This window comes from Engystomops pustulosus, chromosome 1 (genome assembly GCF_040894005.1).
Source record: "Engystomops pustulosus chromosome 1, aEngPut4.maternal, whole genome shotgun sequence".
In the NCBI taxonomy this organism is placed as follows: domain Eukaryota; kingdom Metazoa; phylum Chordata; class Amphibia; order Anura; family Leptodactylidae; genus Engystomops; species Engystomops pustulosus.
The window spans coordinates 76,578,310-76,602,851 of record NC_092411.1 but is presented as its reverse complement, the minus strand read 5'-3'; the positions used below and the strand labels follow the sequence as shown (position 1 = coordinate 76,602,851).

The 24,542-nt window shown below is 40.1% G+C and overlaps 1 protein-coding gene across 5 annotated transcripts in view; it reads right to left on the bottom strand.

Moving 5' to 3' along the window:
• The window catches only part of LOC140124501 (E1A-binding protein p400-like), a 58,143-nt gene extending 38,492 nt beyond the window's left edge, over window positions 1-19,651 (bottom strand). For 3 of the 5 annotated variants that reach the window (XM_072144421.1, XM_072144424.1, XM_072144425.1), the window contains exons 1-15: window positions 19,564-19,651; window positions 16,545-17,904; window positions 12,079-12,166; window positions 11,485-11,601; window positions 10,024-10,343; window positions 9,322-9,573; window positions 8,038-8,223; window positions 6,655-6,795; window positions 6,468-6,546; window positions 3,803-3,852; window positions 3,589-3,625; window positions 2,885-3,063; window positions 2,627-2,804; window positions 2,398-2,534; window positions 2,024-2,193 (exon numbers count right to left, since the gene is read on the bottom strand). In XM_072144421.1, coding sequence (XP_072000522.1) covers window positions 2,024-2,193; window positions 2,398-2,534; window positions 2,627-2,804; window positions 2,885-3,063; window positions 3,589-3,625; window positions 3,803-3,852; window positions 6,468-6,546; window positions 6,655-6,795; window positions 8,038-8,223; window positions 9,322-9,573; window positions 10,024-10,343; window positions 11,485-11,601; window positions 12,079-12,166; window positions 16,545-17,864 — 3,254 coding nt within the window. In that variant the 5' untranslated portion in view covers window positions 17,865-17,904; window positions 19,564-19,651. Of the gene's footprint in view, window positions 1-2,023; window positions 2,194-2,397; window positions 2,535-2,626; window positions 2,805-2,884; window positions 3,064-3,588; window positions 3,626-3,802; window positions 3,853-6,467; window positions 6,547-6,654; window positions 6,796-8,037; window positions 8,224-9,321; window positions 9,574-10,023; window positions 10,344-11,484; window positions 11,602-12,078; window positions 12,167-16,544; window positions 17,905-18,415; window positions 18,517-19,519 lie in introns of those variants that run through there. The other 2 variants (XM_072144422.1, XM_072144423.1) reach the window with 2 other exon arrangements.
• Window positions 19,652-24,542: the final 4,891 nt, after the last annotated feature.

Sequence of the window (24,542 nt, the reverse complement as noted above, 5' to 3'; positions counted from 1 at the left end):
GAGGGTTATTGTTATTTGTATTGTATGTAAATTGTGTTCTGCAATGTTCATGTTATGTTTGTAATTTTCTGTTATGAAAATGGAAAATGAAGTTGGTGGTTAATAAAAATTACCTGATTTAAAAAAAAGAAAGTATTGCCTCTATCCCTTCATTGTCCCTTTATATGCCTGTAAACCCAAGCAATGAGGTCCTAAAGCTGTGTGCAAATGACCTGTGAAATGTCCAATGAGTCATTATCATATTCAAGCTGTCCAGCTTATTCATGAGTGGGAGGCACAGCCACACCCCCAGTGCTTGACTGACAGCTGCTCCATGTAATGGCTGCTCCATGTGCTTGCTGGTGGTCACACCCCCTGCAGTGTGTGTGTGTGTGTGTGTGTGTGTGTGTGTGTGTGTGTGTGTGTGTGTGTGTGTGTGTGTGTGTGTGTGTGTGTGTGTGTGTGTGTGTGTGTGTGTGTGTGTGTGTGTGTGTGTGTGTGTGTGTGTGTGTGTGTGTAAGAGATACAACAGCTCCAGGCAGCCATGCAATAGCAGAACATGTCAGGTACTTGTGTAGCTGATGTCAGTGTCTCTGTGTATGAGGAGGATGCAGCATGTCAGCAGATAAAGCGTAGGCACTAGCAATGCTTTACTATACATTACACACAGACATGAGCAGGGGGAGGAGAGGGGAGGGGGAACAGGAGTGACATCACTGCCTCTGACCATGTGACCAGCCTCATTTACATAATAAAGAAAAGATAATTTTATAATGATTAATGTATGAAATAACTAGATAAAGGCTGGGATGGGATCCTTGTGAACTACTCCAACAGGTATTAGTGACAGGACAAGTGACACAGACCTGATGACAGGTGTCCTTTAATTTAAAACAGAAAGACAGACCATGTTTTTTGGTAAAAAAAAAAAAAATTAGGTTATGATGACATTAAAGCAAATCAAAATGTATATTGTTTACAAAACTAGTACATTAAACATGTTGAGGTTGATACCAACACGTGTCATATGTATACATGTAGCATTAAAGGAGTTTTCTGAGCTTCTATAATACCCATGACCTATCCATAGTACAGCCAGAACCCCCACCATTTAGCTGGTAGAGACTGTGGAAGGAAGAACTCTTTAAGAGTACCTCTAGTTCCAACCATCTGTGAGCTCACCGCTGCACTGGGCTTATCTGAAGTAGTTGGTTGATGCACCACAACCAATTCACCCCTACCCATGGAAAGACCATCAGTAGTATGGAAGCCTGTAATAAAATAATTGCAAATAATACTGCTTTTTTCTTTATTATTTCTGTCTATGCCCTAAACCCTCAACTTTTATTCCCAAAATTGTCAGTTGGACTTCAGATTTTCCTGGAGTAAAGACTAAATACCTGGATAAATTTAGAGAAATTACAAAGTACAGGCAGTCCCCGGGTTACATACAAGATAGGGTCTGTAGGTTTGTTCTTAAGTTTGTATGTAAGTCGGAACTGTATATTTTATCATTGTAATCCCAGTCAGAACTTTTTTGGTCTCTGTGACAATGTTGGGTTGTCATAAGAAACAAGATTAACAATAAAGCTTCATTACAGACACCTTTGATAACTGTTTCAGCTGATTTTTGTAGGCTGGGAATAAAGTACAATAAATTAGCAATATTCAGAGGTCCGTTTGTAACTATGGGTCGTATGCAAGTCGAGTGTTCTTAAGTAGGGGACCGCCTGTATATAAATAAAATGTTATCCAAATCTCACTCTGCCTTATTTCACCACTGCCCATTTACTTGGCATCACCAATAATAGGTCTTGGTGTTATTCGGTGCAATGGTGACCAGGCTAGGACACCCACTTCACTGCAAACACCATTGGACCATGTGAACCAAATGTGCAGGACAACATGTGCTGCAGAAGGAAGAGCAGGGAAAAGCAAGTAAACTTTATCTTTATTATGACCCTCCCAGCAGATGAGAAATGATACAAAATAAACAAACTGGACAACTACTCCCAAAGGTGAGAATTTTTTTGTTAATTCCAACCTTGGCATATTTAAGATGGCTTCCCAGTGCTTCTCATTCATGTTTCGAAGCTGATGAACTTCATCCAGAACCAAATATTTCCATCGCATCTTCATGAAAGCCTGAAGTCCCTTGAACAGCTGCTTGTAAGAGGTTATGCAAACATGGAAGTTGTTGGGCTCCCCCCATCTCTAAAATGAAGAGTTTTAAAAGTAGTTTAACTACAGATGATAAGAAACTAAGTAATTGAAATACTACTTGCAATAAGACACATTTAAAAAAAATAAATAAAAAAAAAAAGAGAATTTAAAACTAAATCAATTCCCGGGTCAACCTCAACCAAAACACACAGCACTAAGAAATGATATATCATCTTTGCAAACAAAATATCTTACCTGTCGCTTTCTTCTAAGTTCTCTTTGGCTCCCAAAATAAAGTAGTAGTTTAAGTGACGGACACCAGCGCTTGAGTTCCAGCTCCCATTTGAGGACATTACAACTCCGTGCAACAATCAAATGAGGTCCCCACACTCCTTAAGAAAATAAGGAATTCAAAATTACATAAAGAAAATCCAATAAAATCTGCCAAAAATTAAAATACATATGTATTCTATATACTTCTCACCTTCACTCCTAGCTAGATGTGCCAACAAAGCAATAACCTGGACATTTTTACCAAGACCTGCTTCGTCTGCCAAAATGCCATTAAGATTCTTTTTGTACTGTCGTGCCAACCAGTCTAATCCGATCATCTGATAATCTCGAAGTCTGCCATGAAGTAACGGAGGTGATGCAGTTTTCACCTGTGTAAGTTCAAAGATGTGTATGAGCAACAAATTACTACAATTTACAAAATCTTTATCAATAAACAAAAATTACTCACTGCTCCCGAAATGCGTGAGCTGCCACGAGGCAGCAATAGTTCTGCTGCAGCAGCCACCTCTGCAATGTCACGACTGTGCTTCCTTGCGCCAATAATGGCAGCATTGCCTCCATCAACATTCAACAAAGAGTCGATAAGAACCACTTGCCTCTGAGTATAATCTAAGTTTGTGTCATAATCTAAACAAAATATAAAAAACAGGATTTTTAGTTTCTACTTTGTAAAAAACAATTTTATCCAAAGCTTGGATAATACACACACTAAAATGAAGTGCACTGAAGCCTAATATTTTCTAATATGGTTTATTTATGTATTTTCCCATACTAAATCCTTTGCAAATAATTGAAATAATTTATGTAAAGTTACACAATTTTGCAAGAAACTCTCTATCAATTCCTCAGTTTTCAAGACCTCTGCCTGCTGTCATTCAACAGGAAACTTCATGGTTTACTTCCCGTGGATAAAAAAAATGGTCCTTACACAGCTTCACATAGAATGACAGCAAGATATGGGAAAACAGAAGGAGAGAATTTATTTTTGTTGTCATTTTTAGTTTTTACAATGGAATTTTCCGGTTAGATCAGAAAATCCCTTTATTAAAGGGGCACATGGAATGTATGCCAGAACTTTGGCATATTTGACTATTGTTCTAATGACATTCCAGTATTTTAAAGCAAAAACAAAAAGGGAACTCGAATACAAACCTTTAGCTTTTAATATACTCCCTAAGGTATTTGGATCCTGAAAAAATAGAAACAAAGAAAACCTGTTATTCAATGGACTTCAATTGTGTTCTGGCTAGTCAGTATATCTTGTGAATATGGAGCTGTACACATTGCTGTAAATTCGCCTTAATATATACAACTTTTTGAGTGTAAACATGAGCATTAAGCAAAGCCAGTAGAATTCGTTACTTACCACACACTGTTTTACTTTGACTTGTAGCTCTGCCTTTTTGAATTCCTGGCCTAGAAACAAGTATGGATAAAACTAATTGACAATACAATTGCGTACATATTTCACATAACACTTGCAAAAATTAATAAATGCTAGTAATGAAAATATTAGGATTTAAGGAAAATCTACCATCAAAATAAAACCGTAAAAACCAGCGGCCCTTACAAATAGATTCAGGCACCAGGACTGTGGCCTGAATCTTATATTTGTCATGCATGGCCTCCTTCCTTCTAAAATCAACTTTTAAAATTATGCTAATTAGCCTGTATAGCTTCTGGGGGTGTTACCAGAGCCCCTACATGCTGCAGATTCACAGTTTTATAGTCCGAATAGAGCAGTGAGCACATGGCAGTAAGCGCAGGGGCAGTGCTGAGCTCGGCTCTAGCAGCACACTGCTCTGAGCTCGGCTCCACACACAGCTGCCGCCTGCTGGTTTCTGTGAGCAGCGGAGCTCAGTAATCACATTGAATACACACTGACTGACACCACATCCAGGTTATGAAGGGATGAAGGGAAGCACAAGCCACGCCCCCTCAGCACAGAGCTCTCACGGTGACTGATGCCGGACAGATCACTATCTTCTCCCAGAGACCCAGCATCAAATAACACTAAAGAGAAGACAGGAAATGTGACCAGTACTTCTCTGCTCCTGTGCCTGCTGTGCTGTTCTCACAGGTGTGTGAAACTGAACAATTCCTAAACAATGCTTGTACAAGGTCATATGAGCTTACAGTCTATGTCCTCCTGTGTCCTCCTCCTCCTCATAGATTGTAAGCTCTTGTGACCATTGTACGAGCACTGTCGCCTCCTGTGTCCTCCTCCTCATAGATTGTAAGCTCTTGTGACCATTGTACAAGCCGTTGCCTCCTGTGTCCTCCTCCTCATAGATTGTAAGCTCTTGTGACCATTGTACAAGGATTGTCACCTCCTGTCTCCTCCTCCTCATAGACTAAGCTCTTGTGACCATTGTACAAACATTGTCACCTCTTGTGTCCCCTCCTCCTCCTCATAGATTGTAAGCTCTTGTGGCCATTGTGCAAGCATCGTCACTGCCAGTGCCCCTCCTCCTAGTAGATTGTAAGCTCTTGTGACCATTGTACAAGCATTGACACCCTGTGTCGTCCTCCTAGTAGATTGTAAGCTCTTGTGACCATTGTACAAGCATTGTCACCCTGTGTCCTCCTCCTCCTCATAGATTGTAAGATCTTGTGAGAATTTGTCACATATACTCATACATACAGCCCTGGTAACTCTTGAGACCCCCTGACTACGTGTCAACATAATTCTATAATTCCCATCACTAATTCTGCCACCAACACTGGCTGAGCTTCCTGCTAGCCAAGCCCTAGCCAATTAGTGTTGGGTCAAAGTAACAACACTTCCCCCCAACCACCAAGTGTTCTGTATAGAGCTGTATCTGATAGAACACTTGTAGTGTTGGCACGGGAGTCATCCTTCAGCATCAGGTAACAGTGTCCCATAAAATGTCCCCTAATAAAGTGTCCCCATTAATTCTCCCCGAACACAGTACACTATTAAAACTTCACCAAATGTTACTCAATGACTCCTAATAAAAGTACCCCCTACACAGTCCCCTTAGGCTACACTCACATGAACGTGTGCCCGCCGTACCATAGCACGGCTGGCACACGTTGATCCCCAGGAGAGGAGGAGGGGGTGAGGGCTGCTCGCCCCCTACCACTCTCCAAAGTGAAACATGGCTGTACCGCCCCGTACAGCGCCGTTACTTTACTGTTACTTTATTAAATATTTTAGCACTCTATTTGGGGGGAAAAATTTTTTTCTTATTTTTCCACCTCTAAAACCTAGGTGCGTCTTATGGTCCGAAAAATACGGACACAGTGCCTGGATTTACAAGTAAGTGTCTCTGAATTTTGATTTCTATATTTCCATTAAATATACAGCATGCTGCCAGAATATATTGTAATACATTTTCTACCAATATCAACATTTTAGCAGCAGGATTCTATACAACATTTCTTAACATATGTTTATAGGGTTATATTATTTAATGTGAGTGTCATTCTTGACAATATGATGTTCAAATTAAGAATAGAGAGGGATAACTCGTTTTTGACCTAAATGAATCCTAGAGCCACAGAAATTCCAGAATGACATATTTTACCAGTATTTTGGCTTCTTATTCTGTTGGTGAACGTGTTCTGTGCCCTTCTTATGGCTCTGCTTTGCTTATAGCTTTATGCAGTTTCTGTAGATCAGCTAGTACTTCAATGACAGATTAAACTTATAATATTTCTAATGATTTAACTTGTTACAGCCATCCATAGAGAGTCTTACCTCCCTAGAAAGCGGAATCATCAAATAATATATACTTTAGGTAAATAAAAAAGTTAATCATTAGCCTTATTTATCCATTCATGATGTATGGTCCTGAGAAAGCTTTCTGATACACTGCTCACTGCAGGAGAAAGACAGAGCAGAAAAAGGCACAGAGAATCTGTTTTCCTTAAAGAAGTTTATTACAAATATTAGTATTATCACCTGAACTATCAAATCTAAAAATGTTTGACATTTTTTAGTTATACTTCAAAGATACTTTGTAATAAGCGATATGCTGCAATTAAATACATTTTTATAATTTTACCTTTTTGTGATTTATGTGGTTCATGGAAGACTTTCTTCATTTTCTGCTGCAACTGCACCTGAAGTTTTATCTCCACAACCTATTGGTGAATAAAAATGTAACAAGACCTAAACTTCTGCCCATGAAGAGGAAACAACTTTTAAGATAACAGAGATAAGGGAATGTATGATGGGGCTCGAACACTAACCTGCTGAATGTTTGCCCAAAAATGCTGGATCTCTTGTGCAGCAAGCCATGCAATCCGTCTTAGCCTCTCTTCACCTTCCTTCTTTTTCCTGGTATCATTCTGCGCTTTCTCAATGAGATGTCTTACTGCTGTCCTTGCCATCTTTAAATTCAATCAATAACTTGTTAAATTCTAAACATTACATTTATTTACAATACATGTGCAACATGTGGATTATGTCCTCTAAAAATATCAGATTATGAAATACTGGCACCAAAAAGATTAAGGTCTAATATAAGTTTTAGTACTAAAAAAAATAAATAAATTTGAAAAATCAGACCCATTCGTGTTTTTCCATTTATACAGAGCATACAACGAAAAAATAATCTGAAATGCAAACATGTGATACAGATACCAAATGATATAAAGAAGCATATGATAAAAAGAGAAAAAGTTTGATGTGCATATTTTCATTACATTACACATAAATGGCAGACACACTGGACACAATGTTACAGTCCACTCTCAGGCCAAATAAGGCAAATTGAAATATCTCAGCTAATGTAAGAAAAGCTTCCAAAAGGGTATATGTATTGCTTAGTGTTCCCAGAGATATATGGTGTTGTTTATGAAGCTTAAATATAGCCACAAGCGATAGTTTGGTACAAAGAATTATAAAATATAATAGCAAAAGATATAGACTACATTACCAATTTCATGCAAACGACCATAAGCCTGGGAGGGAGTGGAGAGACCCCACGTGCATGGCCTGGTGTGCAGGCTTCCTCAGGGGAATGATATCATATATAGACATGGGGGCACATGTATCAGTTTCTTGGCTGTCACTTTTTCAAGTTTCCTGTAGTTGGCCTACTAAATCATAACAAGGTATCTTAAAGAGGACCCGTCACCTAAAAAAAAAAAGCACTAGGAGCTGCCTACTAACCCCCCTACCGCACCGTAGCACAAAAGTTTCACAAGTTGAACAAACATCTGGGCAACAAAGATAAAAACGGCACACTGCATGAACTTTGGTATGCTGCTTGATTCTGCACCTCAAAAGTCTCAATCTGAGAAAATTCTAGAATGTCCCCCATGGAGTCTATATATGGAGGATTCAATGTATTGCAAAGACAAAAGTGATGTCAACTATGTTTTAAAAAATAAAAACCTAAAAAGGTATGCAGGCTTATATCACCTAGGCCAGTGGAAGCAACCCTATGGCACAGTGGCACTAGGGGCCCTTTTCTTGGGCCATGCAGGCGGTCACCCAGCAGAGGCCGACAGACAGTATTCAGGCAACATACTGCAGTTCTGAACAGCTGAATTGACAGACACGGAACATCAAGATAATATTTTTTACTGTACCAAAATAAGCAAATTTTTTCTCTTTTGCTTATGTACCTTTTTTGCACTGGCAATCTTCCACATTCTTTCTTGAGCAAAGTCTGCAGCCATCCACTGCATCTCCTCCAACAGGTAATCCCATTGTGATTTAGGTCTTGCAGGCTCCATTAGTCTTGGTAGTCTTCTTAAGGACCAAAGTCCTTCTTTTCGTAGTTCCGTTATCCGCTGGTGGATACGCGTTTCCTGCACCCCATAAAAATACATTACATTTTTAATCTACAGACTTTTACATGTGTCTTATCATTGATCACTGAAATCCTGAAGATTTTTATCTAGAAGGGGTACATTTTGTGAAAATATAAGATTATAACTCATTGTTCACCTACTCTGTGTTGGAGAAAATGGGTTTTGCAGGATTGATTTTACAGGCTATTACAACCTTAAACTCAGCACCCTCTGCAAATGTTTTAACAAACAAGACTCTTTAGTATGATTTTACCCTAAGAGCACGAGGCACAATTGTCTCCCCACCCCATAAGTTTTAATCCTCTCCAATGAACCCCTAGCCCAAATTCTCAGAAATGAGGATAGTATACATGTTATATCTATAGGGGGTAGAGAACATTAATTTCTCTCCAAGAAAACAACATAGTCCTAACCCTGCTGTGTCCCTAGACTCTGCTCTAGCAGGCATTTCCTATTTTAGCCTCTGATTACAACTTATATTTACAGAAAACACGATTCCTTCCCGTTGATATTCCTTCCTGCTCCCTCCCAGCTCTTAAAGCTAAGTTTCCATCATTGGTTCTCCAATCTAAGGGAAAATACCTAGGTGTTACAATAACCTCACATGTGTCCCAATTATTTAAAGCAAACTTCCCTGACTTTTTGAAAAAGATAAGAAGCGGATCTGCAAGCTTATGTCAGGACTGATATTTCTTGGGTGGGCCGGGTAGCTACTTCCAAAGGAAGTCACTTCCGAAATTCCTCTTTATTTTACACCCTACCACTCCACATTCCTCTCTCCTTTTTACAGACAGCCCGATCAATGCTTATGAAGTTTATTTGGGGGAAACTTAAGCCCAGGATTTCTAGCTCCATAATACTCAAACTCCGCCTGTTTGGAGGCCTGGAAGTCCCTAAACTGATATTCGTAGCCAGATAATAATCATAAAAAAAAAACTAAAAGGAGTGGTGGTATGGTGACCTTTCCAATACTGGATTCACATAGAAAGTTTGGGAAGGTCATTATTGTCGTAGGAGATATTATTCTATTTTTTTTTATCAGACGTTCATATTCCCCGAATACCCCTTGGTCGGAGAAAGAAATAACAGGTTTACCTGTTCTAGGGGTCTGGGGGCTTCTTGCTGATCCTCTGTAACTAGTGCTAAGGAGTCTTGAACTCCGGAATGCAATGGAGACTTTGATGAGGAAGGGGAGAGAACTTTACTGGCCCCTGGGGACATAATTCTCTTGGGCGAGCCATGTACTGGAGGGAGAACAGTCTCTGGAATGCCGGCGGGTGTAGTAGGTGAAGAAGGAACAGGAACTATAGATTTCCCAGCATCAGAGCCGAGTTTTGATGAAGAAACCTGTGAGAAGAAGACAAAGAAGAATAACGAAAACATGTCTGTATGTAATTAAGTCTGTGGTGTGGGTTTTTTGGTTTTTCTTTTTCCTTTTTGTTAATAGCAGAGTTACTTTGTTCAGTGAAAGTAGTGAAATAACAGAGATATAAATTGTTAACTATGTTAATAAACATGAACTTTCAACAGACTTGGAAAAAGGAAAAATAGCATTGTTGTAGACAAAAATATAGAAAATCCTATAACGTAATAATATTACAAAAATATAAATAGTATATATAATTAAATAATATCAATTATACATTGTTGATGCATTTCATATTTATTGTGTCTTCATTAACCTGTATCTACAGCAAAATGTCAGTATATATATATTGGCAATATCTGCACCTAATCTTCATCAATACAGTAGGAAAAGGAAGTTCTAAGATTTCAAAATGCTAGATTTATACATACCAACTGGGATGGAGTTTTCAAAGAAGATGACTGACCAAGCAATTTCTCCTGGGGCTGCTGGGAATGGGGGCTTGGAGTTGACTGCAGGCTGGGAGTCCCAAAATTTGGAGGCTTCCCTTTCACATAATCTGAGTGTGGCTGCTGAGTTAGATGAACTGTAACAGGAGCAGCAGAGAGCGGCGTTCTGGGAGATGTAGTTCTGCTTGGCGATGGTAAACTGGTCGTGGGCCCCACAGAAACTTTTGCTGGCTGATTTTGTCTGTTAGCTGGTGAAGCCGACTGGTGTGTGGGCAGCAATGAAAATGTAGAAGTGAAGGAACCTATGTCACAGCAAGGAAACCATTAATCTACATTACTAGGAGCTGGTTTAAGAACTGCTGTACCTCACAATTTAGGAAATCAAAGATAAGCAAAATAGTAATGTCCTAAACACCACTGCACAGAAATCTTAATACATGGTTGAAGAGGAGTTTACCTTAAATACTATAACTTTATATAAAATTTTATAATGCAATACAATACAATACAATGACAACCCGCACGTGTGTGAAAAGGAAGTATGTCATAAATTGGTTAAATGGGTTTTCCAACTAAACAAGTTAAGACCTATCCACGCGATAGGACCTAACTTGCTGATCGTGGGGGTCTGAACAGAGAGACCTTGAGAGATCACGAAGACAGGGTGTCCGATATACACCAGATTCCTCGTTGCTCCTCGAGATGAGGGGAGAATAAGACACCTTTTATTGGACATAATTTAAAGCAGCTGACTAACTATTAATAGGTTGCAGGATTGCTTTCTAATAACTGATACATTTCAGATAGTGTCATGACTTTCCATGGCTTTTTGCATCTCTATTTTTTCCTCTATGTCATTTCCCATTATTACATACAACGTCAATTATGGACATCTATGACTTGATTTCTTTGCCAGAGTCGTTTGAATGGGTTGTTACAGACCTCTGTGGAGCATATAACGTCAATAGCGGATTTAGAAATATATTTGCCTACAAAATGTGTGACATGTTCGATACTTAACCAGTTAATTTACATTTTTTTCCTCTAAAATAACGGTGTATGAAAATGGCAAATATACTCCATATATTATAGGTTGATGACTATGAAGATAACACTACACCGCAGACATCCTTTACATTTCTGCAGGCTGAATTTTTTTTTTTACATAAAACAAGCACAGACTATCTTTAATATAGTACCTTGTGCCAAATTCTAGTCAATGTTACAACCTTTTAACATTTAATATTATTAATATGCCTAGTAATAAATCTAGAACCATGCTCTGTATTGTATTTCCACTTTTATTTCTGGTCTCAAAAAGTAAACGCAAAACAAAAACTATTCTATACACAGCTCAGAAAATATGAAATAAATAATAACCTGACTAGTCATAAGTGAACAAAGTCAGATTTTCTTTACTGTAAGCTCCACTGTGTACATTACCTATTTTACCAGGTGTTGACTGATGCTGCGGAGGTACCATGTGTGTCAAATTGGGAGACGGGGATCCATTCTCAGATTTGATGGAATCAAGAAGGTGTGCATGTAAGGAGTCCGGAACTATAAATGTTAACACATAATGAATAAAAAGGTCATGTTCTGGTTTTGGATCAATATTGCATCAGAGTTATTAAAAAATGTTGGTCACCACTAGCAACGGCGATAAACTGAGATAAGAACCAAGGGCTTTGTTTACTTGGCTGCAGCCAATGCCTGGCCTCAGCAGTACACCGTAATGTCACTGGCAGCAATGGTACCATGGGGTATACACTCATATCATTCACCATATGACCACAGAGGAAGCAATACAGGAGTATGTTCATGGTGTGTGAAATAATACTCAATAATGGTTTTAATTACATTTAATAAATTTATCTTTGCGCCATATAACAGAAAAAAAAGCTGTATTAATTGCTTATGAATTAAAAGCACTGAAAAAAAATTGTCAAGGAGTTTAGCCCCAATAAGGAAGTATTGCAAGTCTTCTGAAAAGCAAAAAGTTTAACCATATACTACACACAGTAAATATATATTTACCAGCTGAATTCTCTTTTTGTAGATAGGAAGGCTGGATTTCCATTGCATTTGAAATTTCTGATAATGGACTTGTAGGAGCATCTAAGGACTAAAATAAAGAAAATACATTCATGACTAACTTCCATGTATAAGAACACTTACCCTGGTCGCTTTGTTCCCCAATAAAGGCTTAATTAATATCATTTCCCATCTTACTCAGCCATTAGGAAACCTGTCACCGGGAGACCTTATATCATTTATATTTACATCTTGCACTCTAAAGTAAACTTATATCTCAAATGTTTGACATCAGTTGTTACATGAGTGTTCTCTAATGTAGAAGACTTCAGAACATGACAAATAACCAACAAATTCTAGGTATGCTTCCTGTCCTGTTCTTGCTTTCAAGTGTAAAGGTTGTCATTAAAGGGAACCTGTCACCTCATTTTCACTAAAGACAGGTTGCAGAAGCCTGTTACAGCTGCAGTGCACATATGCCTTTCTGCCTTCTCTAAGCATTTGCATTACAATATAATTGTGTGTTATAACTTACCTTGCACCCTGACAGAATCCTCTGTGTAGTCCGAGAGGTTGGGCTTTGGTTTGGATTGGGCATTGTGCTCCTGTACTGCTCCTCTCTCCCCCACTGATGTCATCTTACCAGGCTATGACCTCTGTGAAGGAGCAGGAAGGATGAGCTGTACAGGAGCACAAAGGCGGGGGCTAAGATCTGAGGAGTGAGTAACACAGACAAGCCACATGTTTTTTGAAATGCATCCAAACAAAAGTCCAACCCCAGTGACTACACAGATGATTTTGCCAGGAAGCCATAACACACAAGTATATTGTAATGGAAATGCTTATATAAGGCAGAAAGGCATAGTGCACTGCAAGTGTGATGGGCTTCTGCAACCTGTCTTTAGTGAAAATGAGGTTCCTGGGGACACGTTCCCAGGGACCCAGAGTGATATTTACCCAAGCATTTTCTTAATGGGTTTTAACATCTTACATCCTAAAGGCAGCTTTCCCCACAATTTGCTCATGGCTCTATGCACATTAGACATCAAGACAGTGTCCCATTTTAAAATGTTCATATCTCCTGAGCTGTGGTGCCTATAGTAAACCAATTCTGGTGTCATATTAAAGAAGGAAATTTCTCTTTAACATAATATCAGCATGGGTTACTAGGTTACACAGTAAAAAAAAAAAGAAGTGATATGATACCAAAGGTGCCAATGTCTTATACAGGACAAGAGAATTTTGAGTTTTTATTATGTTTTAGTAGATTAAAAATAAAGTCTTTGTACAAAAAGAAAAATGTATTTGTTTCAAATTCTAACGTTTATAACTTTTTTTTATAACTTTTTTGTTCCATATAGGTAGTACAAGAGTGTATTAACCTGTAAGCAAAAGCACATAGTACATTTACATCGCCAAGAGGTTAAGACTTTATGGAGATCACTGGCTGAAGCTCTCCATATAGGGCACATTTCTGTTGTGTTATGCAGCACACACAAGAGATTCTCCTGTCATAGAAAGTTAGGCCCTATTCACAGGAAACAGGGATACAATGGACACCTGTTTTCATATGACCGGAGCAGCTAGTCGCGCATGCACCGGACACGCCTTTCATCTCTATGGCGATGATAGAGGAGTGCAGAGTTAGGTTTTCTCTATCTCCATCAGCTCCATAGAAATGAACAGAGCAGCCGGGGCATGTGCGACTAGCTGCTCAGGTCATCTTAGGTGCAACAGTGGCACAACAGGCACCTGTTTAATGATCGATGGGGTCTCATCACGGAGACCCACACTGATCAGCAAGTTGAACCCTACCCTGTGAATATTGCCCAACTTGCTATGATCGGAGAAACCCTTTAACTTCTGTATTCAGTGCCAGCACCGACTGCGTGCGATACCCTGTAAGGCATTGCATTCAAAGCCGCGAAGACCCTATTGTCCAAATCAGCAAATTTTCCACAATTTTATAATAAAAAGTGATCAAAAGGTCATACAGTTCTAAAAAACTTCTAAAAAAGAACACATTTCACAGTCAGACATTGAAATATATAATATATATAGAAAAATTAAAACAATTCAGCTGCACCAGTTAAGAAAAAAAAAAATATCGGGTGCTCAACCAAGGCTTGAGAAAGGCTCCAGATATGGGAGCTGAAACATAGCACTTTTGGAATAAAAGAATTCCTTTTTCACAAGAACTTGGAGTGCCACCATTTTTTGAGATATATATATTAAAATTTTCCAACTGTGATCATACTGACCCAAAGAATAAAGGGAATGTGTTACCTGGAACACAGAGAGAAAGGCATAAAATAAAATGGCAAAAATGTGTCTTGGTTAAAGGGGTTGTCCGAGAGTATTTAAAAACCCTTGAGCGACTGTGATGGGGCGGGTTAAAAAAAAACAAATAAATAAACGTCCCTATGCGGTCCCTGCTGGCGGCCACTGAATGTTTACATGGGGCACAGACCAGAGAGATGACAGCTCTGGACGCCGGAAGAGAGCGCATAGGTAAGTACATGTTTATTTTTTTAACCCACCCCATCCCGGCCACCAAAGGGGTTTTTTTTTTTTTTATACCCTTGGACAACCCCTTTAATATTGCCACATATGGATTTTTTTCAGCTTCCCAGTACATTTTAAAGGATATTAAATTGTGCCACTACAAAGTCCAAATATATCTTCAGATAAAAAGTCCTCACATGGTTCGGTTAATGAAAAAAATAAATTAAGGATATGGCATTTGGAATGAAGAAAGGCCTACAGTAATTTATATAAACTCTGTTTGGTGGCCTCTGAAACTGAAGATGGACAATGGTCTACCAGCTCTTAAATCACTCTGCACGTAATTCCAGCATTGTGTAGGGTACTTTACAAGCTTCCCCAAAATGCCTTTCCTATTTCCAAGACACTTGACATTTTAGAGAAACATCAGTTTAGGAACTTGTAAACTCCCATTAAAAGGAAACCAACACTAATCACGACCCTCAGATTACAGAGTTGAGCACATAATCTTCCGTACATAAGCAATGTAACAGCTACAAGCTTTCCCTCTGTAGCAGAATATAAAAATGTCACTGGATACCAAAAGAAAATGCTTGGGACTTCATTAGTCAATCTAAGGTAATACTAGAGGGACAAGAAACTTCAACCTTGTAACATTAACCCCTTCCCTACTAGTACGGCGCGCGCCGGGTCCGGGTGCATGGAGAGGGCTTGCGGGCCGAGCCCTCTCCATAGCCGGTAAGTCTTTGCTGCATATTGCTAGCACCGATCGCGGGTGCTTTCACGGCGATCGCCGCCGATGACGTCACGGGGAGCGGTGATCCGTTGCCATGACAGCTTCGGGTCTCACGAAGGTCCGAAGCAGTCTCGTTTTAACCCATTCATTACAATGTGCTATCAGCACATTGTAATGAATGAGGAGTAAAATCCCCATATACTGCCATATTGCAGTATGGCAGTTTATGGTAGGATCGATCAGACAACCTAGGGTTAAAGTACCCTAGGGAGTCTGAAAAATAGTAAAAGTAAAAAAAAGTTTTTTTTTAAAAAAAATAATTATAATAAAAAAACCTAAAAATTCAAATTACCCCCCTTTCCCTAGAACTGATATTAATATTAATAAACAGTAAAAATCATAAACACATTAGGTATCGCCGTGTCCGAAAATGTCCGATATATCAAAATATAATAACGGTTTTTCGCTGCGTTTAACCCCGTAACGGAAAATAGCGTCCAAAGTCAAAAATTAAATTTTATTGCCATTTTGGAAAATATAAAAAAAATTAATAAAAAGTGATCAAAAGGTCGGGTCACACAGTCCTGAAAATGCCATCAAAAGTGGCAAAAAATCACACCACCCACAGCTCCTTACACCAAAGTATGAAAAAGTTATTGCCGCCAGAAGATGACAAAACAAAAAAAAAAATTTTTGTACAGGAGGTTTTAATTTTTTTAAATGTATGAAAACATTATAAAACCTGTACAAATTTGGTATCCATGTAATCGTAGCAACCCAAAGAATAAAGTAGACATGTCATTTGGGGCGCACAGTGAAAGCGGTAAAATCCAAGCCCACAAGGAAACTTCGCAAATGTGTTTTTTCACCATTTTCACTGCATTTGGAATTTTTTTCCCGCTTCCCAGTACATGGCATGGAATATTAAATACCGTCACTACGAAGTGCAATTTGTTACGCAGAAAATAAGCCATAACAGAGCTCTTTATGTGGAAAAATAAAAAAGTTATAGATTTTTGAAGGTGGGGAGTGAAAAATGGAAGTGAAAAAACTAAAAAAGGCCAAGTCGTTAAGGGGTTAAAGTGCATGAGATAAACCTGCAATACACTAGACCATCAATTGTGTGAGCCTGGATATTCCCTTTAATGTATGCAATGTAAAAATTGAATAATAACAATTAAAAAGTGATAAGGATGTTTTTCCGGACATTCATACTTGGTTACATTACCTGCATAGTGCTGACTAAAGGGCTCTTTTCAATTTCTTCCTCCTCCACTTCTAGATCTAAATCATTCTGCCTTAAAAAAGTTTGTAGCAAAATTGTGGGTTTCTTTCTGAATGCCAAGAAATCCATCATGTTCCCCTGACAGTGCTGTAAAAAGAACAGCTCAGTCAAATACTCTTTGAAGTTGTCCTTCAGCATCTTCATGGCTTTGTGATGATGCTCCAAGCACTGCTTCCTAAGGCGAGCATCTTCAGCTGTTGCAGGCGGGATCTCCTCAAGCTTCTTAGCTTGCTTTTTCACAGTACTGCTCAAAATTGGAGTGAGGGGAAGACCAGAGAGTCCATGAGATGCAGCAGTGCGGGATGGACTTGTTGCCATTTGTTGTGTTAGTCTAAAAGTAGAAGCACCAGCCACACCAGCTATCATTCCTCCAGATGTTCGGTCATAGGTGATAGTCTTGCCCAGTTGCTGGCCATGGAGGACCTGTTGTTGCTGAATGAACTTTTCTTGTACAATACTGCTTATTTGAGCTGATATATTAGTGGCTGTTATGTGACCTGAAGTAGCCAGAGTCTGCATGCCACTACCAGCCGCTACCGTGTTCTGTGATCCAAACTGATGCACAGGACCAACAGTCTGAGAATTGGAGTGCAACAGAGTATGTGTCTGCACTGGTGTGGAAGTTCCCGATGGAAGATGCATCTGTGTGCCAGGTGTGATCTGTGTAATTCCAGATCCCTCTTGAAATACAAAGTGCCCAGTACTTGTTGGACCAAGGCTTAACTGTCTCACCAACAATCCTGCATCTACAAACCCAGGTGTGGTAGTCTGGTTACACATCCCCAAGCTAGCTCCTCCAGAGGTAGCTCTGACGCCTTGTAATGCTTGGATTGGTACAGCATTGGGCTGTGTGGGACTTTGAGTCTGGACCTGTTGCGATATGGGGGACGTGACCTGAATGTAAGAGGGAGACCCATGCTCAAACCGGCGTGGCTGGGAGCTGAACTGAAACCCAGGAGAGGCAGGGTTTGTTAATGGCAGTGAGGTCAGAGTTATCTGCTGGTTTCCTGCTACCACCTGCCCCACATTCTGTAGAGTAATGTTCACATTCTGACCAGCAACTGGATTCCGGCTCATTATGAGTTGCTGTATTTGGTAACCGGGAGACTGAGGTCCAGGAGAACTGACTGCTGGAGCAAATGATGGAGCAGGTGACTGAGGTGTAGCTTTCGGAGTCCTCTGCTGGTCGCCATCATTCCCTGAGCTGCTCTTCAGTGGCTGAGATTGATTTTGAGTATCTTGGGGACTATTACCATGGGGCATTATAACCCCACCCCCCAAGCTAGGTCCTCACAATATAATCCTGAAAAATACACAAAGACAGAAATTATTTATAATGCAACAAAACACAACATTTCAATAATTATATTCCCATTTTTCTACTGCTCTAGTATTGTTCATCTACAGTCATCTCTATACATGCCCTGAAAGGGTGTTTGGCTATGTGATGGCTATGGGGCTGACCCCCCACATTAGTGAGGACATTGTGCACCGAAAACAGAACAGAAAGCAATAATGTTACCACTATGTACAAATATGACGGATCCAAGAATGTCATGTTCATTGGTACAAACCTTGTCCTGTGCTTCAAGATTGTGGTTTCACCATGTGTTACACAGCTGCTTATGGTACTGGTTCGCTAAAGGGTATTTACAATTATGGAGGATTATAAATATTTGGCTTTATTTTGGTATTCTATAACTATTTACAATAACAAGCAACACTTCTATGGCTGACAAATGTATGTTGTAAAAAGTCCCGCAATCATGAGGGGTTCTGACATAGAAGTTGCACCACATATAAAGTGTACTTACTGCTCTCATCAGTCATCATTAGCTGTAGTAAGTGGTACCCGGCCCAGTCCACCTGAGCCAACCTGATGCTGAGCCCTGGAAAAGGGGCTAACGTAAATTCTTACTATATTTAGTAGTTTTCTAGGGACATGTAGCCTGAGATTATGACCTGTCTACCCCCCCCCCCCCCATGCTTGTCAGATGAGGAGTTAAGCTTCTTCCGTGAATTTACGACTTTTTCCTGAAAAAGTTGCAATCAACTTTAACCATTTTCCTATGCGTGTTTTTGCACTAAATTTGCGATCAGGTGATAACACAGGCAACAATGCTGAAAACACAACCACAGCAAACATTGAAGGGAGGTTGTTTAGGTGCAAAAAAAAAAAAAAGGCGGCTCATTCACCAATGCGCCCAAAAAAAGTTACAAAACAAGAAAAACATGAAGCCAAAAAATGGTACACGTGCCCCATTGTGTCAAAGTGATATTCCAAAGTTTAGGGAGTTCAGTTTTTAAAGAAAAAAACATAAAATATGGTGCAAAACTCCCTTCTACAAGTGGTGGATCGCCAGACCCCCGCTGAATCCTTTCTTCTATGGGAAAGACCCTTTACACATAAAGTGGATAAAAACCTTTTACAAGGTTTTATTTATTAGCTGTAGTCTTCTGCAGCCTTCACACTCGCCAAGACTCCAGAGCGGGGCAGCAGTCCTGTGTACACATACACTACAAGGCTTTCTCCATGCATTACTCCTAGACCTCCCCACAGAGCCACAGCACTGCGCCCCCCGCCGGGAGTGGCCGCACACGGTACTGCAGGTCGCCTCTTAACCCCAACCCTGCCGCCAGGGCCCCGCTAGGCCTCGGAGGGTGGAGAGATACGAGCAGCCCCGGCGGCCTCAGCTCCGTCCTCCCCGGGCCTGCAGTGTACTCAGAGTTGTGTGCTCGGGCCCAGGCCGCAATCTGGGTGTGAGCGGACACATTGAGGAAGCGCCGCACACACGTTGTTAGTTTCTCAGGGAAGTTCCTGCTTTCCCGTGACCCGGGCCTTAGAGGTTCCCTGAACCCAGCTAGACTCCCCCGCCCGCCAAACACTGCTAAAAGCCCTTGTGCCCCCACACACTCACCCTCAGCGCGCTCCGGCCGTGATCCCCCCACCCGTAATACTCACAAAAGGCTGCCAGCGGCTGGAGAGAATCCCCCGCTCACGGTGGCCGAGAGGGGCCAGTTCAAGACAATGAGTTCCTCTCTCTGCCGCTAGAGGCCGCAGTATCGGCAATAAGCCGGCAGGTTCCTATAGCGAGGTTGTTATTACCGGGGGAATCTCATTGTGGTCTCTGCACTAATGCTGGACCCCAACAGGGGATTGTTATGTCTGGCTGCTATTTCCATTATTAGGGTATGGGATAAGGTGCCCTATAAGCTGCTTCCACCCGATGGCATTTTCACTTCTCTCCTGGCCCCTACTCTATATTTACTGTTAGTCCCATCTGTAATTATTCCCTTTACCCCATTCATGTTCGAGGGTCATTTGTACCTGAATGTCCACGTCAATTTTTACAATTCTGTTCTGCTCTTCTTTAACCCCTTCCACAACGTTTAGATTTTTTTTTCATTTACAAAGCTTTATGAGGGCTCCTCATCTGCAAGACAAATTGTCACTTCTGGCGGCACCATTTATTCTTCTGTGTCATGTACTGGGAAGTTAACATTTCCAATGTGATGGAATTGGCAAAAAAAACACAGTTGTACCATATTCGGATGGGCTTTATTTTTACGGCTTTAAATATGTGGTCAAGATGACAATTCCCCTTTATTGCTTGGAACAACAGAAACGCTAAATTTATATAGCTTAGTTACGTTTAAATTACTGAGGCTTCACCGCCAGGAATAATAGTTTTTATATTTTGATATATCAGACCTAGCGAGGCTTAATATGTTTATGACTTTAGTTGTTTATTTATTTTTATATGTGTTCTAGGGAAAGGAGGTGATTTGACTTTTTTTTTTCTACATTTTTTTTCTATTATTTTAGCCTCCTAGGATACTTGAACCCTGGAGGTGGCTGATCACTTGAGCAATATACTGCAGTACAATTGTATAGCAGTATATTATAGACATACTGTTTCAGACAGACTGTAATATAGAGATCATAATGACAGCTATGGGATGCCGGTCAGGGCTCTCCAATGACATCAGTGAGGACGCCAACCTGCATTTAAATAAAGCAGTGGCCAGGAACAGACCTATTAGGTCTGCAATGACCACAGCAGTTACCTACAGCCTGGCTTGGTCTGTAAGCAGTCTACATACAGTACAGCCCTTCATGACCGTATATACTCGAGTATGAGCCGAGTTTAAAAAAGATGTGCTGAAAAACCCAAACTCTGCTTATACTAGAATCACGCAGCTACGGTCAAGCAGCTGCAGGGCAGTTGCACAAGATGTGACGTCAGCCACATGTGACCAATCCATTTCCCACCCTAGGCCCTACTCAAGTCAATAGGTTTACCCAGTTTTTTAGGTAAAATAAGGGGCCTCGGCTCATATTCGGGTCGACTTATACTCGAGTATATACGGTACATATATATGTATGTACGCTGGTCAGTTTTGAAAGATTTAAATCACAATGTATATGGAAAAGCTTTACGTATCATAACAATTCTTACTTAGTTTTTTTCACGACTTGTGGGACTTTAACTTGATAGAATAGTTTTATTAATTACAAGCGGTCCCAGACCTAAGGACATCCGACTTACAACAACCCCCAGTTACAGACGGACCCTTGAGGCCGCGGTCACACGATCCGCTAGGCGTCCGTTCATAACGCGACGCTAGCGCACAGGGGGAGGTCCTCGGCACGAACGCACATGCGTTAACAGGGAAACGCATGCGATTGATAAGCCGATGGCATGCGTTTCTCTGGAAACGCATGTGCGTTCGGGCCGAGGACCTCCCCCTGTGCGCTAGCGTCGCGTTATGAACGGACGCCTAGCGGATCGTGTGACCGCGGCCTTAGTCCCAGGCTGCAATGAACAGCTGTAAGGGGTCAGTAATTAAGTTTTATTGATAATCCTTGTTCCCATGATCACAAAAAAAATTAGCTGTTTCAACTTGCATACAAATTCAGCTTAAGAGCATAAAGTACCTATCTTGTACGTATCCCAGGGACTGCAAGTACATGTTTTTTCTATATAGAATTTACAGACAAATTACAGGCGGTCCCCTACTTAAGAACACTCGACTTACATACGACCCCTAGTTACAAACGGACCTCTGGATATTGGTAATTTATTGTACTTTAGTCCCAGGCTACAATAATCAGCTATAACAGTTATCACAGGTGTCTGTAATGAAGCTTTATTGTTACTCCTGATTCTTATGACAACCCAACATTTTTAAAATCCAATTGTCACAGAGACCAAAAAAGTTCTGGCTGGGATTACAATGATAAAATATACAGTTCCGACTTACATACAAATTCAACTTAAGAACAAACCTACAGACCCTATCTTGTATGTAACACGGGGACAGCCTGTACTCAAAATGTGAAACAACCATGTCTATCTAGCTCCATGCTCTGCTAATAGATGGGGCCCCAGCCAGCTGACTTGGAGCTCTGGGCTGTTTTATTACAGCTTCCTTTCTTTTAGGGTGCATTCACACATTACGTTGAACGTATGCATTGGGGGACATATAGCAAAATATCCTGCTGGCATCTTATCATTTGATGACTTTGGTTTCACCACTGTTAGTAAGAGAGAAAAGCACAAATTTGGACCCCGCTCCTTGGCCACCATTGACTATAGCATTAAAGAGAATCTTTCATCAGTTTTCACCATACAGGACTCCAGACAGTGCTAGGTATTGGCCCTGGACCTCTGTGTAAGCATACCGTTGTGTGTGTTGTTAGAAGCCCCAATACTGCAAAAAACGTGTTAATTTTCCTGGACTATTGCTGGACTTGGAGGACTGTGGTGCACTAATGTGCAAAATATCTTCACTGAACACAGCACAACTTGTTGTAATTTGCACCAAAAAAAAATTACCTGTGTTTATGCCATAAATACACGCACTAAAGACAAACCTGTCCCTGTGTTTACCTAATGTAAAGTTGCACATGAGTGAGGATCTTCAGTCAAACCCACTGCATGTCCTACTGGAGTGACCGGCTCAGCATTCAGGACTGTCATTTCCCCCAGCAAGTTTGACCGAGCAAAGTCCCTTGGCAGAATGTAATATTTTGGTGTTTTACTGCGGTCCAAAATATTTTACAGAGGTCTCGTGGGACTTTCCTTTTACTTTAAACTAATCAGTATTACATATTAGCATGGATTAATAACTAAAATGAAGAAAAAAGAAATACATGTTTAATAATATACAACAAATCTGTATCCTCAAATTCACAGTTGCACAGTTACATTAAGAATGTAAAAAAAAAACACTGACACTGGGAAATTGTGAAGAAATGGTTTATCTGCCTCCAGATTCTCTAGATACTTGAATGTACAAGACCATCCTGGAATAGGAGATTTGATTAGCCCAAGCATAAAAAAGGACAGAAGCAGTGCTAATATATTACAGATAATAGAAGGAAATGACTTAGGTGACAAGTTTGAATTTACCGAGCTTGCATAATTTTAGCTATGCCCCTTCCGACCATTGTTAAAGGGGTATTCTGGGTATATGAACATGCGATACAAAAACCCATGATGCTATAAATAAATGAATAACAAAACTCAATGTCATTAGTCACAAAATGGAGCTTAAATAGTCTGATTTTATTATTCTCAAAATTGTATGGGATATCTAATGTATTCAGTTACCACCAAGATGGCCACCACTGCAAACTACAAGTCAATACAGCCAACACCCACCTGTCACTGCCGCGATCGGTGCCAGCACCGACCGCGGCACCTAACTTACCTTTACATGGGCACTGCTATCTTGGATGCCCGATTGCCGCCCCCTGGAACGTCATCGGAGGGTGGCGATCTGTTGCTATGGCAGCCTAGAGTCTCATTGAGACTCATAGGCTTGCCAGGTGAAATGATTTCTAATAGCCACCAGAGGGCAGGCTATTAAAAATCATTGTAAAATAGCTATAGCAATACAGTAGTGTTGCAGTATATAGTATTAGCAATCGGACCCTGCAGGGTTAAATTACCCTGGAGGATATAAAATGGTAAAAAAAAATTAAAAAAAATAAAAAAAAAATATGAAAAAAAATCGTAAAAAAAAGTAAGTTTAAATCACCCCCCTTTCCCTAGAACTGATATAAATAAACAGTAAAAATCATAAACACATTAGGTATCCAATCAAAATATATTAGTGATTTTTCCTAGGGTTGAACCCCGTAATGGAAATTGGCGCACAAAGTCGAAAATGCCACTTTTTTGCCATTTCGAAAAATATAAAAAATTCTATAAAAAGTGATCAAAAGCCCATACAGTCCTAAAAATGAAAGCATTAAAAATGCCATCAAAAGTCGCAAAAATGACACCATCCACAGCTCCGTACTCTGAAGTATGAAAAAGTTATTAGTGCCAGAACATGGCAAAATGAAGAATTTGTTTTTTGTACAGAAGGTTTTAATTATTTTAAATGTATGAAATTATTATAAAACCTTTACAAATTTGGTATCCTCGTGGTCGAACCGAACCAAAGAATAAAATAGACATGTGATTTGGGGCACTCAGTGAAAGCTGTAAAATCTAAGCCCACAAGAAAACGGCGCAAATGCGTTTTTTCATAATTTTCACTGAATTCTGAATTTTTTTTCCGCTTCCCAGTTTACGGCATGGAATAATAAATACCATCACTATGAAGTTCAATTTGTTACGCAGAAAACAAGCCCAAACAGAACTCTTTACATGGAAAAATAAAAAAGTTACAGATTTTTGAAGGTCGGGAGTGAAAAATGAAAATGCAAAAACGAAAAAGGGCCACGTCCCTAAGGGGTTAAAGGTAAGGTAAAGGGAAAACAGTATACAGAAACTAACATAAAATGGAAACAATAAATGAAATCAGCCCTGAGGGAGAAGTCAATCAAAAATTAAGGTTAAGGCCCCATGCACACAATCATATGGGAACCTGTGATATGGCTCCACAATTTGTCCCCCCATATAGAGGTTAATGGCAGCAGATCAT